The sequence below is a fragment of the Hippopotamus amphibius genome, chromosome 7 (assembly GCF_030028045.1).
Source record: "Hippopotamus amphibius kiboko isolate mHipAmp2 chromosome 7, mHipAmp2.hap2, whole genome shotgun sequence".
Taxonomy (NCBI): Eukaryota; Metazoa; Chordata; class Mammalia; order Artiodactyla; family Hippopotamidae; genus Hippopotamus; species Hippopotamus amphibius.
The window spans coordinates 11,706,443-11,724,930 of NC_080192.1; the positions used below are offsets into that span (position 1 = coordinate 11,706,443).

Below are 18,488 nucleotides of genomic sequence, written 5' to 3' on the forward strand. Positions count from 1 at the left end.
TAAAACAGAGCCATTCAGGTCATGGGAATTGGAGCCTCCAGGATCTGGTTCCAGTCTTGGCCCTTCCTGACCATTTGACATGAGGCCTCACTTCCTCATCTACGAGGAGTCGTGAAAACATTGTAAAGTACCAGCCAGCCCCGGGCTCACGCAAAGCCTGGGCTCTGGAGCAGCTACCATTTGTTGTAGGTAAAGGTAATTCCGACCCTCTGCTCGGCCTTTTATGGCTGTCGCTGTTCGGCTTGGGTCCTGTGCGAGCACTGCTGAGTGTGAAACAGGTCGGTGGCCTGCACTTGCCTATCAGCTGGCTGCCAACGGAAATATTAATTGTGAGAGTGCACTCAGTGTTAGTTGCTTCACCTCTCCTCGCAGAGCGTGGGTTTCACTTTAGGCACGTGTGGACCCACACCTACAGCTCATGGGTAGGACCCGCGCCTTTTCTCCAGAACTCCTTGGCTGGAGGCGTTGGGCATTAAATCCCGTTTTTGCTCCTTGCCGGCATCCCATGTGCAGACCCTCCTGCCTCAGTCCAGCCTCCTCCTCGGCATCCTCACCAGCAGGAAGTCGATTGTCTGTGCCGTTGCCCTAATGGAGACCCCAGCAGGTGCAGAGCTGCGGGGAGATCAAAGCCGCTCGGTGGGGCTGCCCGGGCGGGGGGCGTCGCCTCATTCGCAGGCCCTCTTTCTGCACACGACATTCCAAATTGCGACCCCGGGAGCCTTTGTGCGGTGTGTTTGCCTGGCGTTGTGGGCGGCGTGGCTAATTCTGCGCCACAGCTGCTCTGTCTGTTTCCTCGGTGGGGGGAGGCCCGGGGACAGGGGCGGTCGGGCACAAAGAGCCTCTGTGGCCCGTGAATGGAGCAGCTCCCTGGCGTGGCCGTGTGGGAGCAGAGCCACTGGCTCAGTGTCTGCGCCTCCACGGGCCTCCCGCGAGAGGGGCTCGTCCCCTTCTTCCCACCTGCGCTGCTGTGCGCGTTCCGTGGGGCTTAGTTTGGCCATCCACTGATTTGATGGGATTAGCCCAGAGAACGTTGAGGTCCTCTCGAACCCCCCACAGGACCATCTGCCCACCCAGCTGTCAGAAAGACTTGTCCTGGTAAACCCCAGACCCCTTCTGCTGTCACCACCAGCTGTTCCCAAACATCTGGCCCTATGGCTCGCCCTAAATGTGCGGCCACGTGTCCTTTGCTTTCATCGGGCTGGATTTCCTAGAGTGTGGGTTTTCTCAAACCCCAGGAACAAAGCTCCCTTGTTTCTGAGCTCCTGGGATGACCTCGCTGCTCCCTGGCCTGCTGTCTCGGCCCCACCCGACGGTTGTGGAGGGAAAACCAGAGGCTTCCCGCAGCACTCCCGTCTTCCCTTAATACCCGAGCTGAAGGTTGCTGACACCATGTGTGGACTTCTCTGCTTCAGAGCTTTCCTGGTCCCTCCTGAAAAGAGTAGTTGGAGGGAAAACATTTGGGAAGAAAGGAAACGAAGGGCCCCGTGTCCCCTCCTCCAAGCAGAAGAGGCAGCCAGACGCACTTGTTCATTTCCAGGCTCAGCTGCTCTTTTGCAGGTGGGCCGGGGGGTGGTTGGTGGGTCCCACCGGAGTTCTGCTTTCAGCCTGACTTCTGCTTGGAAAGTCCGAGACCTGTAGCACTTGGCCAGTGCTGGGGAGGGCCTTTGTGCTCAGCGACTGCTTCGTGCATGGACCCTGTCTTTGGATTCAGCCACCAGGTCCACCCTCAGTTTGGGCGCGACGGGAGAGGGCAGGATGGAAGGGACTGGTCTGACACATCCGCAGCCCCTCAGATGCTGGCTGCTGTTGGATTGAGGGGCAGCGCTGTGGACAGTGAGGGTCGACGCCACTTGTGGTGAGGGGAACAAAAGGATGTGAGGAGCTCGGAGAACCGGCCTCCACGACCAAGGAGGTCTGCACGGGGAGGGGGCGTGGGGGCTGGGGGTTGGGGCCTGGGTCCGCTCCCAGCTCTGCCAGGAACTGCCTCACGGCCTTCAGCCGTCACTCAACGGAGTCAGGGCTGCAGGTGTGTGTGAGTCATGGCTTGTGGGCCTGGCTTCGCCTGGCTCCTTCTGGGCCTGTGGCCGTTTTCCTGGGGAGAAGGTGCTTGGGTTGCTGCAGCTGTCTAGAGAGGGCTGTGTGCCCCTAACGAGCACCCTCACCTGGGTGGTCTCGGGGGGACTCGCCCAGCTATTAGGAGTCTATCTTTCTTTTCTTGTGGGGGAGAGGGATCTTGGAAGAAAAAAATAGCAGGAAAATTATTAGAAAAGGAAGACACTGAAGAGAGGCAGGTCTGCCTAGAGCGTTGCCACTGGAAACTGCTCTCCTGACCTACTCCGAGCCCCTCTGCACCACTGTGCCGGGTGCTGTGATCCTCTTAACCACTCAGTGAGGATCAACTAGTCTGCCTGTGCCCATTTTACAGATTGAGAAATAGAGGGAGAGAGAGGTTGAGAAACTTGTTCTTGCTGGGATTTGAGTCTAAGGTCTGATTTTAACTTGGTCAACTCAGACTTGGAGTATCAGGTGTATTCTTGGGAGCCTCACATTGAGTGTTGATGAATTGGGTTCGTCAGAGGAGACCTAAGTCTTGGCTCACAGGGGACATGAAAGTGGTCTTTAAGTTTTTTAGAGATTTTCATGTGAGTGTCTTTGGAAGATTCCAGGGAGGGAGTTACCTGTCAGTGATCTGCTGTCCCACAAAGGATCTAGATGGTTGAGGAGTGCAATGAGTCTTTCCCAATGCTGGGAAAGTTTAGGCTTGAATATCTTGGAGAGTCCTTCAGGGTAGAATAATTTGTATTTCCACATAGTTTGCTCGCTGCAGCCAAATCCTTTTCTCTTTGTGCATCTCTCACGATGACAAACACATCTCTTATTGTCCTTGGATCTGAGTTTCATAACTGGACTCCTACTGTCCACGAAGCTTGCCCCGGATCTCGCCCAGTGCACACGCTTGTCGACATGCACAGCTGGCAGCAGTCTTGCAGTCGAGGGAGGTCCCCACTGAAAGAGCAGAGATGGTGCTGGTGCCCCCATGCCTCAGCAGGTCTGCGGAGCGGGCCCCAGAGAACCCGGGGCTCCAGGGGAGGGCTTTCACATCAGGCTGACTCAGGGTCCTTAGAGGCAGCAGACTTTTTGCCACAAAGTTTGCACACTGTTGTGAATCAGACTTCCTCACTCATTCTTGTTTGCCGTTCTTTTCTTTAGACCTACTCAGGCCTGTTCTGTGTGGTCATCAACCCTTATAAGAACCTGCCCATCTACTCCGAAGAGATCGTGGAAATGTACAAGGGCAAGAAGAGGCATGAGATGCCCCCCCACATCTATGCCATCACAGACACTGCCTACAGAAGTATGATGCAGGGTGAGTGCCGCGGCCTTCCCAGGGGCTGAGTCTTTACCTGCAGCCTCGTTGGCACCTTTGCAGGTGCTCCTTCACGGTGATCTGGTGGCTGGATTGCTGTTGATGGCACTGGTGAGGGGGCCGTGCATTGTGGAGATCTGTAAGCCATGATGTGAGAGCCAAGACCAGTGACTATCAAAGGAAATGTTTGTACGTTAATAGGATGTTCAGAAGCTTTAAAAAAATGCATTTCCTAATTATTTTCCCAATTTCTTATTCTTGTCAGGAGCTCCTGTGCTAGTCCTCTGGCTTCCTTTCTTTCATTATTTTCACCTCTTCTCTTTTTTTTAAAAAAAATTTATTAATTTATTCATTTTGGCTGTGTTGGGTCTTTGCTGATGAGTGAAGGCTTTCCCTAGTTGTGGTGAGCGGGGACTACTCTTCATTGTGGTGCACGGGCTTCTTATTGCGGTGGCTTCTCTTGTTGTGGAGCACAGACTCTATGCGTGCAGGCCCAGTAGTTGTGGCACACGGGCCTAGTTGCTCCATGCGGCATGTGGGATCTTCCCGGACCAGGGCTCGAACCCATGTCCCCTGTATTGGCAGACAGATTCTTGACCACTGGGCCACCAGGGAAATCCCTCTTCTCTTCTACACAGTCTGGAAACTTGCTTGACTTTTCACATCTTTAAAAACAAAACAAAACACAAAGTCTTTCCTGGATTCTGTGCCCCACTGTAGGTGTCTCTGCTTTCTCTCCTCCATCACAGTGGAGCTTTTTAGAGGGAGTATCCATGCTCACTGCCCCCGTTCAACACTTCTCAACCACACTCCTGGCCCTGCACGTTGTGGCACACACCACCCCATCCCCCCCACCCCCCGCCCCCCAGACTGTCTGACAAAGGCCGCCCTCCCTTCTGTGGAGCTCTGAGCTCTTATCTTACTTAACCTCTCCCGGGATTGTACAGTCTTGCCCACTTCCCTTTGAAAGCCCTTCCTTCCTGTGACTCTCTGGTTCCCCTAATCTCTGCCTTGACCATCTGCGTGCTTCTCCCCTGTTACACCTGGTGCTCCTCAAGGTCTCATCCTTTGGACGATGGCCCCACCCACTGGAGTGGCTTCACCATCACTTTCCAGCTGAGGACCGGCTCTGTTAGCTGATTGCCGCCAGCCACTTGCTCCCAGCTGCCCTTCCTCCATCCACCCAGTCACCCAAGCCTGGAACCTGGCTCATCTTACACTGTCCTCTTTCTCTCTCCCCCTCTTTTCCAAGCCAGTCAGCACTCTGTAGATTTTATCTCTTTTAACATTTCTGACCTCCTTCCCCCCTTATCTCTGTGGCCCTGGCCTTAGTTCAGGCCTCTCCAGTGTGTTGCCTGCGCTATTGCCATGACCCCTTAACCTTTGCTCTTAATAGAGCCCTCTCTCTGTGCTTCTGTCAGAGAGTCATCTTTTTGGAATGCAAATCTGATCAAACCCCTGATGTGAAGTCTTGAGAAGTCTCTGCATTGTCCCAGAGATAACCCTTAAGCCCTCCAGCAGCATCAGTGCCCTTCGTAATTGGCCTGCTGCCTGCCTCTCCAACTTCCTGGCTACATGGAACTCCTTACATTTCTCCAGCAGGCCTTTTGGCTTGAAACTGCCATGCCTGCTCCATCTGCCCTGAAATAGCTGTCAAGTCTCTATTCTTTTGTTAAAGACACGACTAAAGCATTACCGCCAGCCAGGGCAATGTCTGGGCTAGCCCTGGTAATACTGTGACTTAGGTGTGGACTGGGCCCATGTTGCCTTTATATTCTCAGAGCTTAGTCAGCTACCTAGCATAGGGCTGTGTTTTCGTATCTTATATTTATAGTGGTTTTTTCATGTCCTATTACATGGGCATCTTTTTTTTTTTTTCTTCTTTTCTTTAAACTTTGTAGTCAATTTAGGCTGTGGTGGTAATGAGTCTTATTGTATTAACAACTTCGTCCCTGGTTTAGTGGTTTAAAATGGCAACATGTGGGTCTGTCTTGTACCATCCCTTGTACCATCCACATAGTGCTGTGGAAGGTGTTTCATTGCCAGGCTTGGTGAATTATATAGGATGTACAAGTTTGCACCCTTTGGCTCTTGTTCACGTCTATCAAAATTCCTTGAAGAAGCCAGCCCTTTAGTGTTTTTTGTTTTTTGTTTTAAATTTATTTATTTAATTATTTAATGCTGTGTTGGGTCTTCGTTGGTGCACACGGGCTTTCTCTAGTTGCTGTGAGTGGGGGCTACTCTTCATTGTGGTGCGCCGTCTCCTCCTTCATTGTAGTGGCCTCTCTTGTTGTGGAGCACGGGCTCTAGGTGCGTGGGCTTCAGTGGTTGTAGCACATGGGCTCAGTAGTTGTGGCTAACGGGCTCTAGAGCACAGGCTCAATAGTTGTGGTGCACGGGCTTGGTTGCTCCGTGGCTTGTGGGATCTTCCCAGAGCAGGGCTCAAACCCCGTGTCTCCTGCATTGGCAGGCGGATTCTTAACCACTGCGCCACCTAGGAAGTCCCAGCCCTTTAGTTTTAAAGTAGGATATCTGATTCAGAGTGCTAACTGGAACAGTCTGGTGGGAGAACATTCTGTGGGATTCCAGAAGAGCCCGAGTCTGTCTCTAGAGGTTATGAGTCAGTTTTCTTCTTGCTCTCATAATTGGCCTCATGCAGGAAGTGCACCCTGGAGTCTTCTTGAGTTCTGCACAGTTGAGTTAGGGCGTGTTCCCACACTTGGATCCCGGACCTGAAAGGTTTTCTAGCAAGTGGGCTTTTTCACTTCTTGCATTAGATAAGGACAATGTAGTGACGTACAGCATGGTGCCGGGAGTTAGAGTCTCTGGAACTGGACTGCCAGCCTTTTTTCTGACAACCTGTGGGACTCCTTCCCAAAGAGATTCGCCCAATTTTTTTTTTTTTAAAGTAAGAGATTTTATTATTATTTTTTAATATTTATTTTATTTATTTGGTTGCACCGGGTCTTAGTTGCAGCATGCAAATTCTTAGTTGCAGCATGCAAACTCTTAGTTGCAGCATGTGAACTCTTAGTTGCGGCATGCATGTGGGATCTAGTTCCCTGACCAGGGATCCCAACCCGGGCCCCCTGCATTGGGAGTGCAGAGTCTTAACCCCTGCGCCACCAGGAAAGTCCCTTGCCCAATTTTTATGTGTTCAACAACCACAAAGAACGTTGAGGGGCAAAAGTCAGCTCTGTAGGTTGGATATAATTGGGGGGGAAGAAAAAGGAACTTGCAGAGGGCTGGAGCTTTTCTTTGTGTTGATCAGGAAGTCTTGGCTGTAATGGAATGGCCTTGAAGGGAACCGAGGAGCCACCCCAAATTATGAGGGTAAGTGGGTGGGTGTTTTCATCTTCTGGAGACTAGAGATAGGAAATACATCTGCAGGCACAGGGAACCTAAGGTCTTGGGGCTTCTTTTTAAAGATCTATGTAGGTGCTGGGTCTGCATACTTTCTAAACCTCAATCTGATAAGTTTTCACCCGTTTCTGCTTCATGTTGGACTCGGTGCAGCTCTTCAGTCCCCATGTTGACTGAAGATATTTCCAAGTTCCCTCTTGTCGCACACAGTTGACTGAAAAGCAATCAGCAACAGATTTCTTGTTCTTGGGACAGGGAGGAAGTTAGTTAACAGAAGTTACCCCTGTTAGGACAGCATGGTTCACCAGAAAGGAAGTTCCCGAGAGGAGCCTTTGGTTCCTGCCCTAAGTCAGGTATGGACAGTGGAGCCTTGGGGTCTGCAGGCTGTTAGAATCAGTGCCTCTCTTTTGGGGAGCATGTCTTTATGGGCACATGCTGCCCCGCTGGCTTTGGGGAACACAGGTCTGTTCTCTGACACTTACATCCTAAAAGGCACAGCCATATGGTTCCTTTTCTGCTTTTTCTTTAAACAAGAACTAGAAAAAGATTTCCTCCCTGAGCTGGCTGTGGCTTATGACATCCTAGCATGTATTCTGCCAAATAGGGGAGTTGGTGGCTTTGTCTGGGGACTTTTATGAGATGAGCTCTTTGACTTCTCCTAGGGACCTCCCTCTGTCTTTCATCTCTTAAGTGCTCCGGTTTGCCTGTAAGTCCTGATGTATGCCTCCTGTCCTGCAGTGAGTGTTAACACGGCCCTCCCTCACTTTCAGAAGCATCCCAGTTTGGATGATGAATTATATGGTTACTCTACCTATTTGTCAGACTAAGCCAGGGTTTCTCAAACTTGGCACCATTGATGGTTCGGGGCTGGATAGCCATTCTCTGTTTTGGGGGGTGGAGTGGGGGGCGGGGTTTGTCCCGAGCACTATGGGTTGCTTCGCAGCATCGGGCCTCTACTCAATGCCAGCAGCACCCTCCACCTCTCCAGTTATGACAACTAAAAATGCCCCCAGACGTTGCTACCAAATGTTCCCTGGGGGGGGCAAAACTGCCCCCTTTAGAACCACTGGACTAAGTGTTGCAGATTTTTTTGATTCTAAGTGCCAGCTCCCATCAGTCAGTAGTGCCTTGCCCAGCCCTGTGTTGGCAAGGATCTGAGACTCAGTGCCAAGGAATGCTGGGATAGATTAGTGCTGTCTGCTGTGGGCACAGGATGGGGCATGGCCATATGGCGCCCTAGATGAGGCCATGGAGATAGGAGATGGAAATGGAAAGTGCCAGGATGCTACGAGGTGGAGTACATTATTCTGGCACTGGAGGCGCTGGCAGTCGGGTGGAGAGACAGACATGTTTGTACACAGGGATCTGTGGCTGAAGCTGTATAACAGGACAAGTCATCACCTACACCTGGTGCCAACACGACTGCGGCAGGTGTCAGGTGTCTCGGGAGTTCAGAGGAAGGTGTGGCCAGTGAGGCCTGGGGTGGCACCGTGGAGGTCGGATCCTGTGGAAAGGCTGGCAGGTATATGTCAATAAATGGTCACAGCACAGCCCAGACGTGCCCGGCCCAGTTTTGTTTGTTTTAATCCTCAGCCTTGGGTTTAACTAAAGTTGCGGTGACCTGGTAGGTTCACCTTCCCAACTCTGGCTTTCCCGTTGAGTGAATTTGTTGTCCTGGGCATTACTGGGTCTTCCTGCCTTGTGGTTGAACCGTTCCTGAGGATTCTGTAAAGCGCGGAAGGCTTCGAATGGTTTGAGGTCGAGAAGATGAGAGAGAGCTGAAGGCAGAGGTCGGCCCTGCGGGGACAGGGTACCAGGGGCTGCCTGGGGAATTTGGGAGAAGCAGCATGTGGTCTTGTCAGATATGCAGCTGGGTGGGGAGAGGGTACTCCTGGCTTCCTCCCTCAGGGGGAAAGAGTGTGTGTGTTCTCACAGGAGAACCAGCCAGATGAAGAATTTGAGCTCAGTTATCTCCCCAGGAAGAGTAGAAAAAGACCCTCTTCTTTGCTAATTAGTTAGAATGCCAGGTTTGGTTCACTTTCAGTGACTTTCTGGTATTTTAATGAGCTCCGGGCATTTCTGGGGGAGTGGCAGGAGGGTCTGCTCTCATTCCAGACCTAAACTAATCCGAGAACTATTTAACCCTTTGCTCTGCACTAATCCCACCTCTGCTTCTCAGTGGAAGCTGCCCTAGGACTTGTTGGTTACCAAGGGCTCATTGAGTATCCACGTGCCTCTCGGTGCTTGACCAGCCTTTTTGGGTAAGCCAGGAAGGGTAGAATTTGAGTGTTCTCTTCACACCCGAGGACGATCCCCCTGCTTCACAGGTAAAGGGACAGGCCCAGAAACGTGAACTGACTTGTCCAAAGGCCCCCAGAGAACCAGCCCCAGAAAACAGGTCTCCCGACTCCCGCCCTGGTGCCCATCCTCCAGGGCGCCGCTGGGCCTCCTTCTCTCTGACTGGTGTTTGGAGGGATGCTTCTGTCTGGCTGGCGGGCTTGGGCCAGAGAGGCCCTCCTGCCTGTCTCTCTGCATGTCTCCCGGCCCTGACAGCCGTTGCTCCCATGGAACAGTCGGCTTCCAAGGTTGTTCTGAGGAAAAGCAGTGTGTCGGGGAGGTGCTAGGAAGTGCTTCAATGGTCCAATAAACCATGACTTTGAGCAGACTCACCAGGACAGGCAGCCGAGGAAGCCACAGATGTGATGACTCCACTTAAGCAGGAATGTGCCGGCCAGGAGGCCCGGGCCCTGCCAGGGAGCCCTGCCAGCCGGCGGCACACAAAGGCCCTGCTGTCTGCAGGGAGGCCCGGAGGCAACGGCTCACCCCGAGGGCCACACTCTGTCACCCCTGCCACACGGTCACCTCTGCCGGCTGGCCAAGCTGGATGCGGCCCTGCTGGGGGTGGGGTGCTGAGAGACAGGCCAGAGACTGCAGCAGGAGAGTGGGGGTCTAGCACATGGGGACCCACCTAGCTTGGGGGCTGCTTTGACAAATGACACAGTGCTTCTGGAGCAGGTCACCAGCAGGAGTCTGCTGGGTCTCCGGGCCTTAGCTTAAGGGAGAAACTTGCCTTGTAACCAGAAAGTGTGCGGTAAAGAGTGCGGGGTTTAGACTAGTCGGAATCTGGCTCTGTCGTGTCCTGACCAACTGGGGTCCACTTTGGGACTTCATTTTCTCATCTGCCTCTTGGCCAGATAAACGTACTTGGCAGGGTTACTGTGAGGTTCAAACAAGGGGCGATGTATATGGTGCCTGGCCTGTGATGAGTGCCTGTTAAAAGGTAGCAGTGGGACCTGGAGATGCAATGTCTTGCCTGCACAGTTCCTGCCTTCCGAGAGATCTGCACACCACACATCCCATCCATCCATGCTCCCACTTGCGTGATAACCAAACACTTCCTCAGGCAGCTTCTTAATCTCCTTGGTGAGCGCCCTCCCAGAGGCCAGGCTCTGGGTACCAGCACGCACAGGAAGTGGCTTGTAGCTGCTTCCCTGCAGCAACCATGTGATACCCAGGCGAACGCTGGCCGAAGCGGCCTCCAGCTTGTCTGATGTGGTCCACAGGCCTCAGCTGGCAGCACGAGGCCTTGGGGTCGACGTGGCCTTGGGGGTCTTTAGGAGAATGTCGTGCACACGAGATACGGTTCCTCCATGGTCCTGGAGTCATCCTCTGTTGATGTGCTGGTGGGCTACCAGAGGGGCATCGTGACAGGTAGCCCTGGGCCCGCCACCCTCACACTGGAGCCCGGACAAGGAGGCCGGTCGGTCAGGCCCCCCAGAAGGAAAGTCGGCCCCCGGAACGAGGCTACTTAATTGTGGTCACGCCTGTCAGTCTCGTTTCTATAAAATGTTCTTTCTAGAAGAGGAATCTGTGGTTAATGGGTCCTTTTCAAGGGTTCAGCTTTTGGCTTGCTTTTTTGTTTTGTTTTTAATCCAACCCAACAGGGCGGCTCTGCTTTGCTCTGTGCCGGCTGGAGTGGGAGAGAAGAAAGAAGTGACCTCGTGGAACTTGAAACTTTGGGGTGGTCAAGAACTTGACCCCATCTCTTTGTTACTACATACCCCTCCCCCAAAGAAACCAACAAAGAGCAAAAACTCACCTGCATCGTCTCTAATGGCTAAGTGGCGTTGTGCTTTGGCCGAGTTCCTCTCTCTGCGCCTGCTGAATGCTGCCTACCAGCTCAACACAGTTTTTCCTGTGTTTTCAAGTTCTGGCCCTGAGACCCCAGGAGAGCATGTCCCAGTATGTCAGGGCTGAACCTTGGTGCATTTGGAGAAAAGGGTTGCTTTCTTGCCCTGCCTGATTTCTGGAATTAAGCTATCAGAGGAGAAAAAGGGAATTCCCTAAAACTAAAGAGACCTGAGCGTCTGCAGGCTTAAGAGTCAGGATAATGTAAGTGGCTTCTGTAAAATTCCTTTAGTCTTAACCAAAGCTAATGGCCTGGTGTTGACCTTTGTAATACATTTTGTTCTTCTGGCAAACAGACGGTGCTTATTGGGGCTTGGGGTGCCATTCCAACTGGGCTTCCTGACTCTTGTTGAAGAGCTGGTCTCTCCAACACGAACTGGACCACAAACACGATAGGGCAGAGCTCTAAGCTGAAAGCTGAGAACAGAAACCCTGTTCTAGGAGCAAATTCTGGCCCAACGGTCACCAGCCCATCTTTTATTTCCTTCGATTGCCCTTCTCAAGGCGACCAGAGTCACTGGCTTCTGCAGGGAGCATCTTCAAGTGCCATTGTGGTTTGTCTCCCAGCATTGGTGTTCTTGGTTCTCCAGGTTTGACTGGACCTGGGAATGGGACATTCACAAAGCCCGCTGTCTTTTTTTTTTTTTTTTTTTAATTAATTTGTTTATTTGTTGGCTGCATTGGGTCTTCATTGCTGCATGCAGACTCTCATTAGTAGCGGAGAGTGGTGGCTTCTCTTGTTGCAGAGCACAGGCTCTAGGTGCGCGGGCTTCAGTAGTTGTGGCACATGGGCTCAATAGTTGTGACTCATGGGCTATAGAGCGCAGGCTCAGTAGTTGTGGCGCACGGGCTTAGTTGCTCCACAGCATGTGGGATCTTCCCGAACCAGGGCCCGAACCTGTGTTCCCTGCACTGTCAGGCAGATTCTTAACCACTGCGCCACCAGGGAAGCCCTTGCAAAGCCCGCCGTCCTCCTTGGAGGGCTGTTTGTGCTCCGACTTGCAGCCAGGTTTGTCCTGAGCTTTGTCTGGCGGTGTCCATCTGATTCCCTGTTTGTGTCGCTTTGTTTTTCCCTCCGGTCCTTCCCTGAGAGCCCAGCCTTCTGCAGAGCTGCGACCCATGGCGTAGCGCTCTCCGTGCGGGACTCAGCCAGGGCCCCCTCCTGCCTGTCTTCTTTTCCCTGAGGGGGTGTTTCAGAGCAGGGCAAAACTGGCCTTGGGGATCATTGGGTCCCTCCAGTGTCCCAGTAGCCTTTGCTATGCGCCATCGACACTCACACGTGGCTTTTGAATCTCCCTCCGTCCTGGCAACTCATGAGCAACCTCAGCAGCAGCCCCACACGGAGAAGTTCTCGCTCTCGGCCCGGCCCACAGGAAGGTGGTTTCGGCGGGTTTGCCTGTGCGCTGGGAGCCCACTGTGTGAGCCGCCAAGAGTCGGCTTGTCTGGGGCCTCGCTTGCCCCCTAACAGGATGAAAGAGCCGTCCCTCGGGCTTCTTCCTAATTGTCAGGGGTGCTGCTGGGGGACGGCTGCCCCATCTCTGCCTCCTGTACCTGGGGACTTGGGCCTCCTCTGCAGGGTTCAAACTCCCCGACCCCACCCCTAGTTGTGTGGGTGGAGGCAGTGGGCTGGGCCAGCTGGCTTCCCGCCTGGAGAGCTGCTGATGGAGTGTCTGCTTGGTCGGGGCCCACCTTTGTACCTGGAGAGAACATTGCTGGTGACCATGCCGTGTGCTTGGGAGCCACCGGCAGGCTTTCCTCCTCGCTGGCTGACCGTGGGGTGTGCAGGCAGGCAGGCTGCCAGGGCGCGGCCACACAAGGTGGTGAGGCTCAGCACCAAGCTGCAGCCTCTGCTAGCTGGAAGTGCTATTTTGCACCTGCTTTGCCTCACCTCTCTGTTTCCTTGCCAAGCGCTTGTAACCCAAGCTTGTGAGTCGCTCTGGCTTTGGAGAAAGCGGCAGACAGCTTGTGAAGCCGGTGTGACCCTTCGTGAGTGGGGATGGCCCTTTCTGTGTGGCACAGAGGTGGGGCTGCCAGTGGCACAGAGGGCCCTGCCCTGTGGGAGCAACGTGAGGAGGAACGAGGCCTCCAGAGGCCTGGGTTCTTGGCCCAGCTGACATGACTTTGACCAAGTCATTGGGTTTCTTGGGATGCGGTGTCCTGACCTCTAGATGCAGGTGATTGGACTGCGTTCTCTCTAGAGCCTTCCCAGCCCCCAGGGTCTGAGCTCAAACCCACAGGTCTGTCCACGTTTTACACCTGGTGAAGTGCTTTGCATTTTGGCCCACTGGGAGAAGAATGCTGTCCCCAGGAGGGTCTCGGGAGAAGTAACTCTGCAGTCCTGGAGTTTGCCCCGGCAGCCCAAGGCTCCCATCCCAGGCGACATGGAGCAAGGGTCCCCCAGGGGTCTGCTGTGCAGTGTTTGGGAAGGACAGCCCCCTCGGTGGTGAACAGCCTGAGGCCCGCTGGCCCTGGGTCGTGCTTCTCTCACCCCACGCAGGTGTGTCGTCCAACCTGCAGCTGCCCTTGCAGTTGTTTTTGCTTGGCCCGTATCCACATCTCAGTCAGTTTCTAGAGAAACCCGGTTGACCTGCAGACAGGTCCCATGGGCGGGACCCTCTTCCCGGTGCCCCCAGAGAGCAGCCCTGCAGCAGCTCTGCGGGCTTTATTTCAGTGAACGCTCCAGTGAATCAGCCCCAGGCAGCGGCAGTTGGTGAACCAGGCCCCTTCCCTTCCTCCTGTACTTCCTGTCGGGGCTGATGTCACATCGCGGCTGAGCGAGCCTCGTGGCCTTTTATGGACAAGAATCGGCAGCTCCTCTCACAGAGGAAGTGAGCAAGAAGGCCCCTTGCAGAATTCTGTACCTGGGCTGAGATACCTGCAGTCAGGGCTCCCCTCCGCCCACCTGTGCTGGGGCCTTCCGAGCCGGCTGGAAACACCTGTCTATTTGGACATCCGAATCGGCTCCGAAAGGCCTCAGGGCATTTGGGATTTAAAATAAAATCGGGGAGGGAATGGCCTCATCCCTGAATTTGTAACTTAAAACCTTTTTGTTGTTGTTCTGAGGAGGCCCTGTGGTGGGGAGGGCTGGGAGGTGCAAAGGGCTGGGGTCGCTAAGGACAGTTTGCAAGTGCCTGTGTTGTGCCCTGTGCTTCAGGCACCCGCATCATTCAGTCCTCGGAGCGGTGCTGCCCTCTGATTCCCCAGAGGCCAAGGGGCCAGGCATCCCGAGGGGATGTGCAGAGAGAGGATCGTGCACGGGGCTCTAGGGCACGCAACCAGTAGCTTTATTCTCTCTGCCGGGGCTCCGGACACGTGGACCGGCGGTTGTAAAGTGTGCTCCCAGGAACCCCATCCCCACTGCCCAAGTAGCTCTGTTTTTTATCTCCTGCTGTTCATATTAGGGACTCAGGAAGATTTTTTTTTTCCTGAGGTAAGGCTGCTGCTGTTTCTAAAAGAGTTGAAAAGCACTGCAAAGATTCATATTCCTATCTCTACCCCGTCCCTGCCAAGTCAGGACCAGGGCAGGAGGGGTTCAGGGGCCTAAGTCAGGCTGATGTCTTCATTCCACAGGGGGCCTGTCTCCCAGAACAAGGTTGCCTCTGGTGGGTGCACTCCTCTGGTTCTGAGCTGTCGAGTTCCTGTCTGTTATGTCTGTCTGTCTCCTCTGTTGGAAAGGAAGGAAGGGCGTTTTCAAATAAGCCTTCAGTCCACATAGACCCAAATAAGGACTTGAGCAAACAGTGGAGTGGGCTGGACCCTAGAGCTGACCGTGTGGGGAGGGCTCGTGGAGTGAGAGTTAAGGAGGGTCCTGGCTGGAATGCACTGGGGCTCCAGCAGAGTAAGCTTAGCCAGGCGGAGGGCCGGCTGGCAGCTGTGAACTCCCCCACCCCTCATCCAGAAGATGTGCTTCTGAGCTCAGGAACCAGGCAGAGGTGCTGTGAGAGAGGCTGTTGCAGACCAGGGACGGCGCCTGCCTCACCTGCCTCCTAAGAGAGTGCGGACCCAAACCTACTGTAAAAACTGAGAAGACAGGGGCTTCCCTGGTGGCGTAGTGGTTAAGAATCCATCTGCCAATGCAGGGGACATGGGTTCGATCCCTGCTCCAGGAAGATCCCACATGCCGCGGAGCAACTAAGCCTGTGCGCCACAACGGTTGAGCCCGTGTTCCACAACTACTGAAGCCTACACGCCTAAAGCCAGTGCTCCACAACAAGGGAAGCCATTGCAATGAGGAGCCTGCGCACCACAATGAAGAGTAGCTCCCGCTCTCTGCAACTAGAGAAAGCCCGTGTGCAGCATTGAAGACCCAACACAGCCAATAAATAAATAAATAAACAAATTTATAAAAAACAAAGAAACAAAAAACTGAGAAGACAGACTCTGGGGACCACGGTGTCATTCCCGGTGGCAGGTGAATTTGGGGGCACCTGGTGGTGGGGGCAAGAGTTGAGGAGAGGCCTCCCATCAGTTTTCCTCTGTGAAAGCATTTACCCAAATGAATGTTCTGGCAAAGCAAACTAAGGTTTCTTTAAAGTGTAAAAGGCAAGGGTCGGAGGATTCCTTTTAGGCTGTGTTGACAGTGGTCACATGGCTTCAGGAATTGGAGGTGAAGGGTCAGAGAGGAAGGAGAACTGGAGACAGTGGTGGGGATGGAGGTTAACATGATGAGTTTGGGTCTGAAATTGGGATTTGAAGGGTTGCAAGGCTGGGTGGATGTGCCTGTGTGTGTGTGTGTGTGTGTGTGTGTGCATCTCTGCGTATGTGCACCTGTGTGGGCATGCACAGGCGTGTGTATCTCTGTGTACACGTGTCTGTGTGCATACACACGTGTCTGCATGCACCTGGGCACACCTCTGTTCGTGTGTGTGCTCTCGTGTGCATGTACGTCCACGTGCAACGTGTCCACGTCCCTGTGTGTGCACCCGGGTCTGTGTGCATGCGTGTGCCTGTGTGTGCGTGCCCACACATGTGTGTTTGGGGCCTCTGCTTCCTGTTGTTCAGCAGCTTAGCATCTGACTCCTCCTCACACAATCAGAGGAATTCCAGCCGTCCCGAGGACCAGGCCTGGACAGCCCTGGGAAAACTGTTCCTTCTGGGAGGGATGGGAACGTTTCCTTTTATGGTAGCGTCAGCCACGGCTGCCTGCCGGCCCGCGCAGGTACATTCTTGCCCGCTCTTGGAGTGGGGACTAAACATGCCCGCTACTGGGCCGCCTCCCAGATGCAGTGGGGGAGGCCCAGCCGCATCACAGCTGTGTTGGTTCCAGACTCTTATCGTTGGGGTGGGGTGAGGGCTGGAAGCTGCCACGGTTTCCCCAGCCTTTAGCATCCTCGCGAATCCCCCCCCCCCCCCACCATCCCACCCCCACTTCCCCTGCTGCCTTATTGAGGCTCTGCTGGGTCTATCTCAGCCCCTGCTGTGCAGCCTTGAAGGGCCTGGTCCTGTGGGAAAGTTGAGATGGGGCAGCCAGGTTGCCCTCCAGGGTCTGATCTGAGCTCTTGCCCGGTGGGGGCCAGGGTGTGGGCTGTGTCTGTGTGAGTGGCCGGGTTCCCTCTGCACCCCTGCGCTGTTGATATTTCTGGAAGCTGGAGGGAGGGCAGGAGCAGCTGCAGCTTGTGTTGGATGTGAGGTTTCTTTTTGCTTCTCCCCAGCGAGACTCCCTCTCTCCCTTCCGGGACAAGAGAAGAGGTGGTCCTAAGTGCCCAGACGAGGGGCTGCTGGGATCAACAGGCTGGAGGCTCCCCTCACAGAGAGAGGCAGGTGGTTTCTCTGTGCGGTGTCTGCTGGTGCCGAACAGCTAAATCTGTCTCCTGAGGCCGTACACACAGGCAGCCCTGAGTCACTCTCCCTTATGCCCCGTCCTGCAGGGCCCTGGCTGGGCAGTCGAGCCAGTGGGGTGTCCTTCCAGATTGCTGACGTTGGTTTCTCTCCAGCACTGATGCTACTGACAACTGCTAGAACTCTTGTTAACTTCTCAACTAGTGCTCCCACTGCCCTGACCAAGCCGTCACCACCCATCACGGCGACCTCATGGTGGGGAAGTAGATAGCCGCCTGCGGAGTTCATCCTCATCCTATTTACAGGGCTCCAGGCTGAGTCCTTTTCATGTTCTTTCTGTGTTTCAAACTAATCCTGCCAGGGAGTCAGCAGCATGTTTACTTTATGGATAAGGAAACTGAGACTCAGAAATTACAGACCTCACTGCAGCCAAATGTTTAGCAGTAGCCTGGTCCTGGATTCAGGCTGATTTGACCTCAAGGAGGTGGGGGTGTTCTATGCAATGGGATAAAAAAGGGGGAAAAATGAGTTTATATTTTCAGCTATTGCTTAAAATTGCACACTCAGTACTGAGCCAGGTTAGCCCTAATATCTTAAAGCATTTCTGTCAAACTTCGCTTTCAAAGCTGGGTATTACCGTCCCTCCTGGCCCCCAGGGGAGTGCCCTGTTTGCCTCTGTACTTGCTGAGTGGTTCACAGAGCTGGGAGAGTTGCTGGAAGTTCCTGACCCCCATGCTTGGAGATCCCAGTGGTAACGGAAACTGGTCAGAAGCTGAACCTGATGAGTTTCTGTTCTTTCCGAGCTGCCTCCAAACTCACATTCTTGAGTGCTTTCCCCGTGCCAGACACTGCACTGGTGCTTTCATGTGTGTGACTTCCACGTATACCATCATCCCTCATCGCAGGAGGAGGCCGGGGGTCTGGGAAGGCCGTGCGGAGGCAGCGTCTTAGTCCAGGGCTGTCCCCCTGCAAAGCCAGCCTTGACCCCCCCTCTCGACCCGTGGCCTACATGTGCCTCCCAGTGTCTTACCTGTGCCTCTTACCTGGATGGGGACAGTGTTTAAAACACCTGCCGCAGACCTTGTTTCCAACAGCGTCAGCCTCCAGTTAGAAACGCACAGGGCAGGCCCCACCTTAGCGCTCAGGAAAGCAGACTCCCAGGGAACTTTCGAGAGGTTGGCCACCTCGGAGGTGGAAGGACAGAACTCTTTCAGTGTCATGGGGCCGGGTGGGCAGCCGGGGCGGGCAGTCTGAGCTCCTGGAGGAGGGAGCAGCTGCCCCGTGTCACTGCCACCTGGGAATGTCCCTCCTCCCAGTGAGGCAGAGGCTCAGCGTGCGTCAGTGGCGTGGAGGTCCCCCACCGTCCCCAGGCCAGCATTCCAGGCTTTGTGCTCCTGGGAAGTGGGCAGGGCAGTGGGCTGGAGGGGAAGGCTTTCCTGTCTGCTGGAGGTTAACCCGATGTGTCTTTTGTTTCAGACCGAGAGGACCAGTCCATTTTGTGCACGTAAGTGTTTCTGTCTGGGTGGCAGGGCCCGTGTCACCCCAATCTCTTCTTAACTCTTGAGGACCCCTCCCCAAACCTAGACTGATTAGATCCATTCCCAATGCAAGCCCCTGCCCCGTCCCCAAGGGACAGGCTTCATGTTGGCTGCTCGGTGGTCCCACAGCATGGATGAGCTTTATTTCATGGCCAAAGATTTCATCTTCCTCCAAGGAGGTGGTGGGGGCGGGGTTTATAGCAGAAAGGAAAAGCAAGCGTCTGCTCAGCAAGGCAGGGCTGGGAGCCGACTGG

The 18,488-nt window shown here is 54.2% G+C and overlaps 1 protein-coding gene across 2 annotated transcripts in view; it reads left to right on the forward strand.

Moving 5' to 3' along the window:
• MYH9 (myosin heavy chain 9) overlaps nucleotides 1–18,488 on the forward strand; it is a 92,107-nt gene that overhangs the window by 32,215 nt on the left and 41,404 nt on the right. For both annotated transcript variants that reach the window (XM_057743097.1, XM_057743098.1), the window contains exons 3-4: nucleotides 3,211–3,367; nucleotides 18,173–18,200. In XM_057743097.1, coding sequence (XP_057599080.1) covers nucleotides 3,211–3,367; nucleotides 18,173–18,200 — 185 coding nt within the window. The remainder of the gene's footprint in view (nucleotides 1–3,210; nucleotides 3,368–18,172; nucleotides 18,201–18,488) is intronic.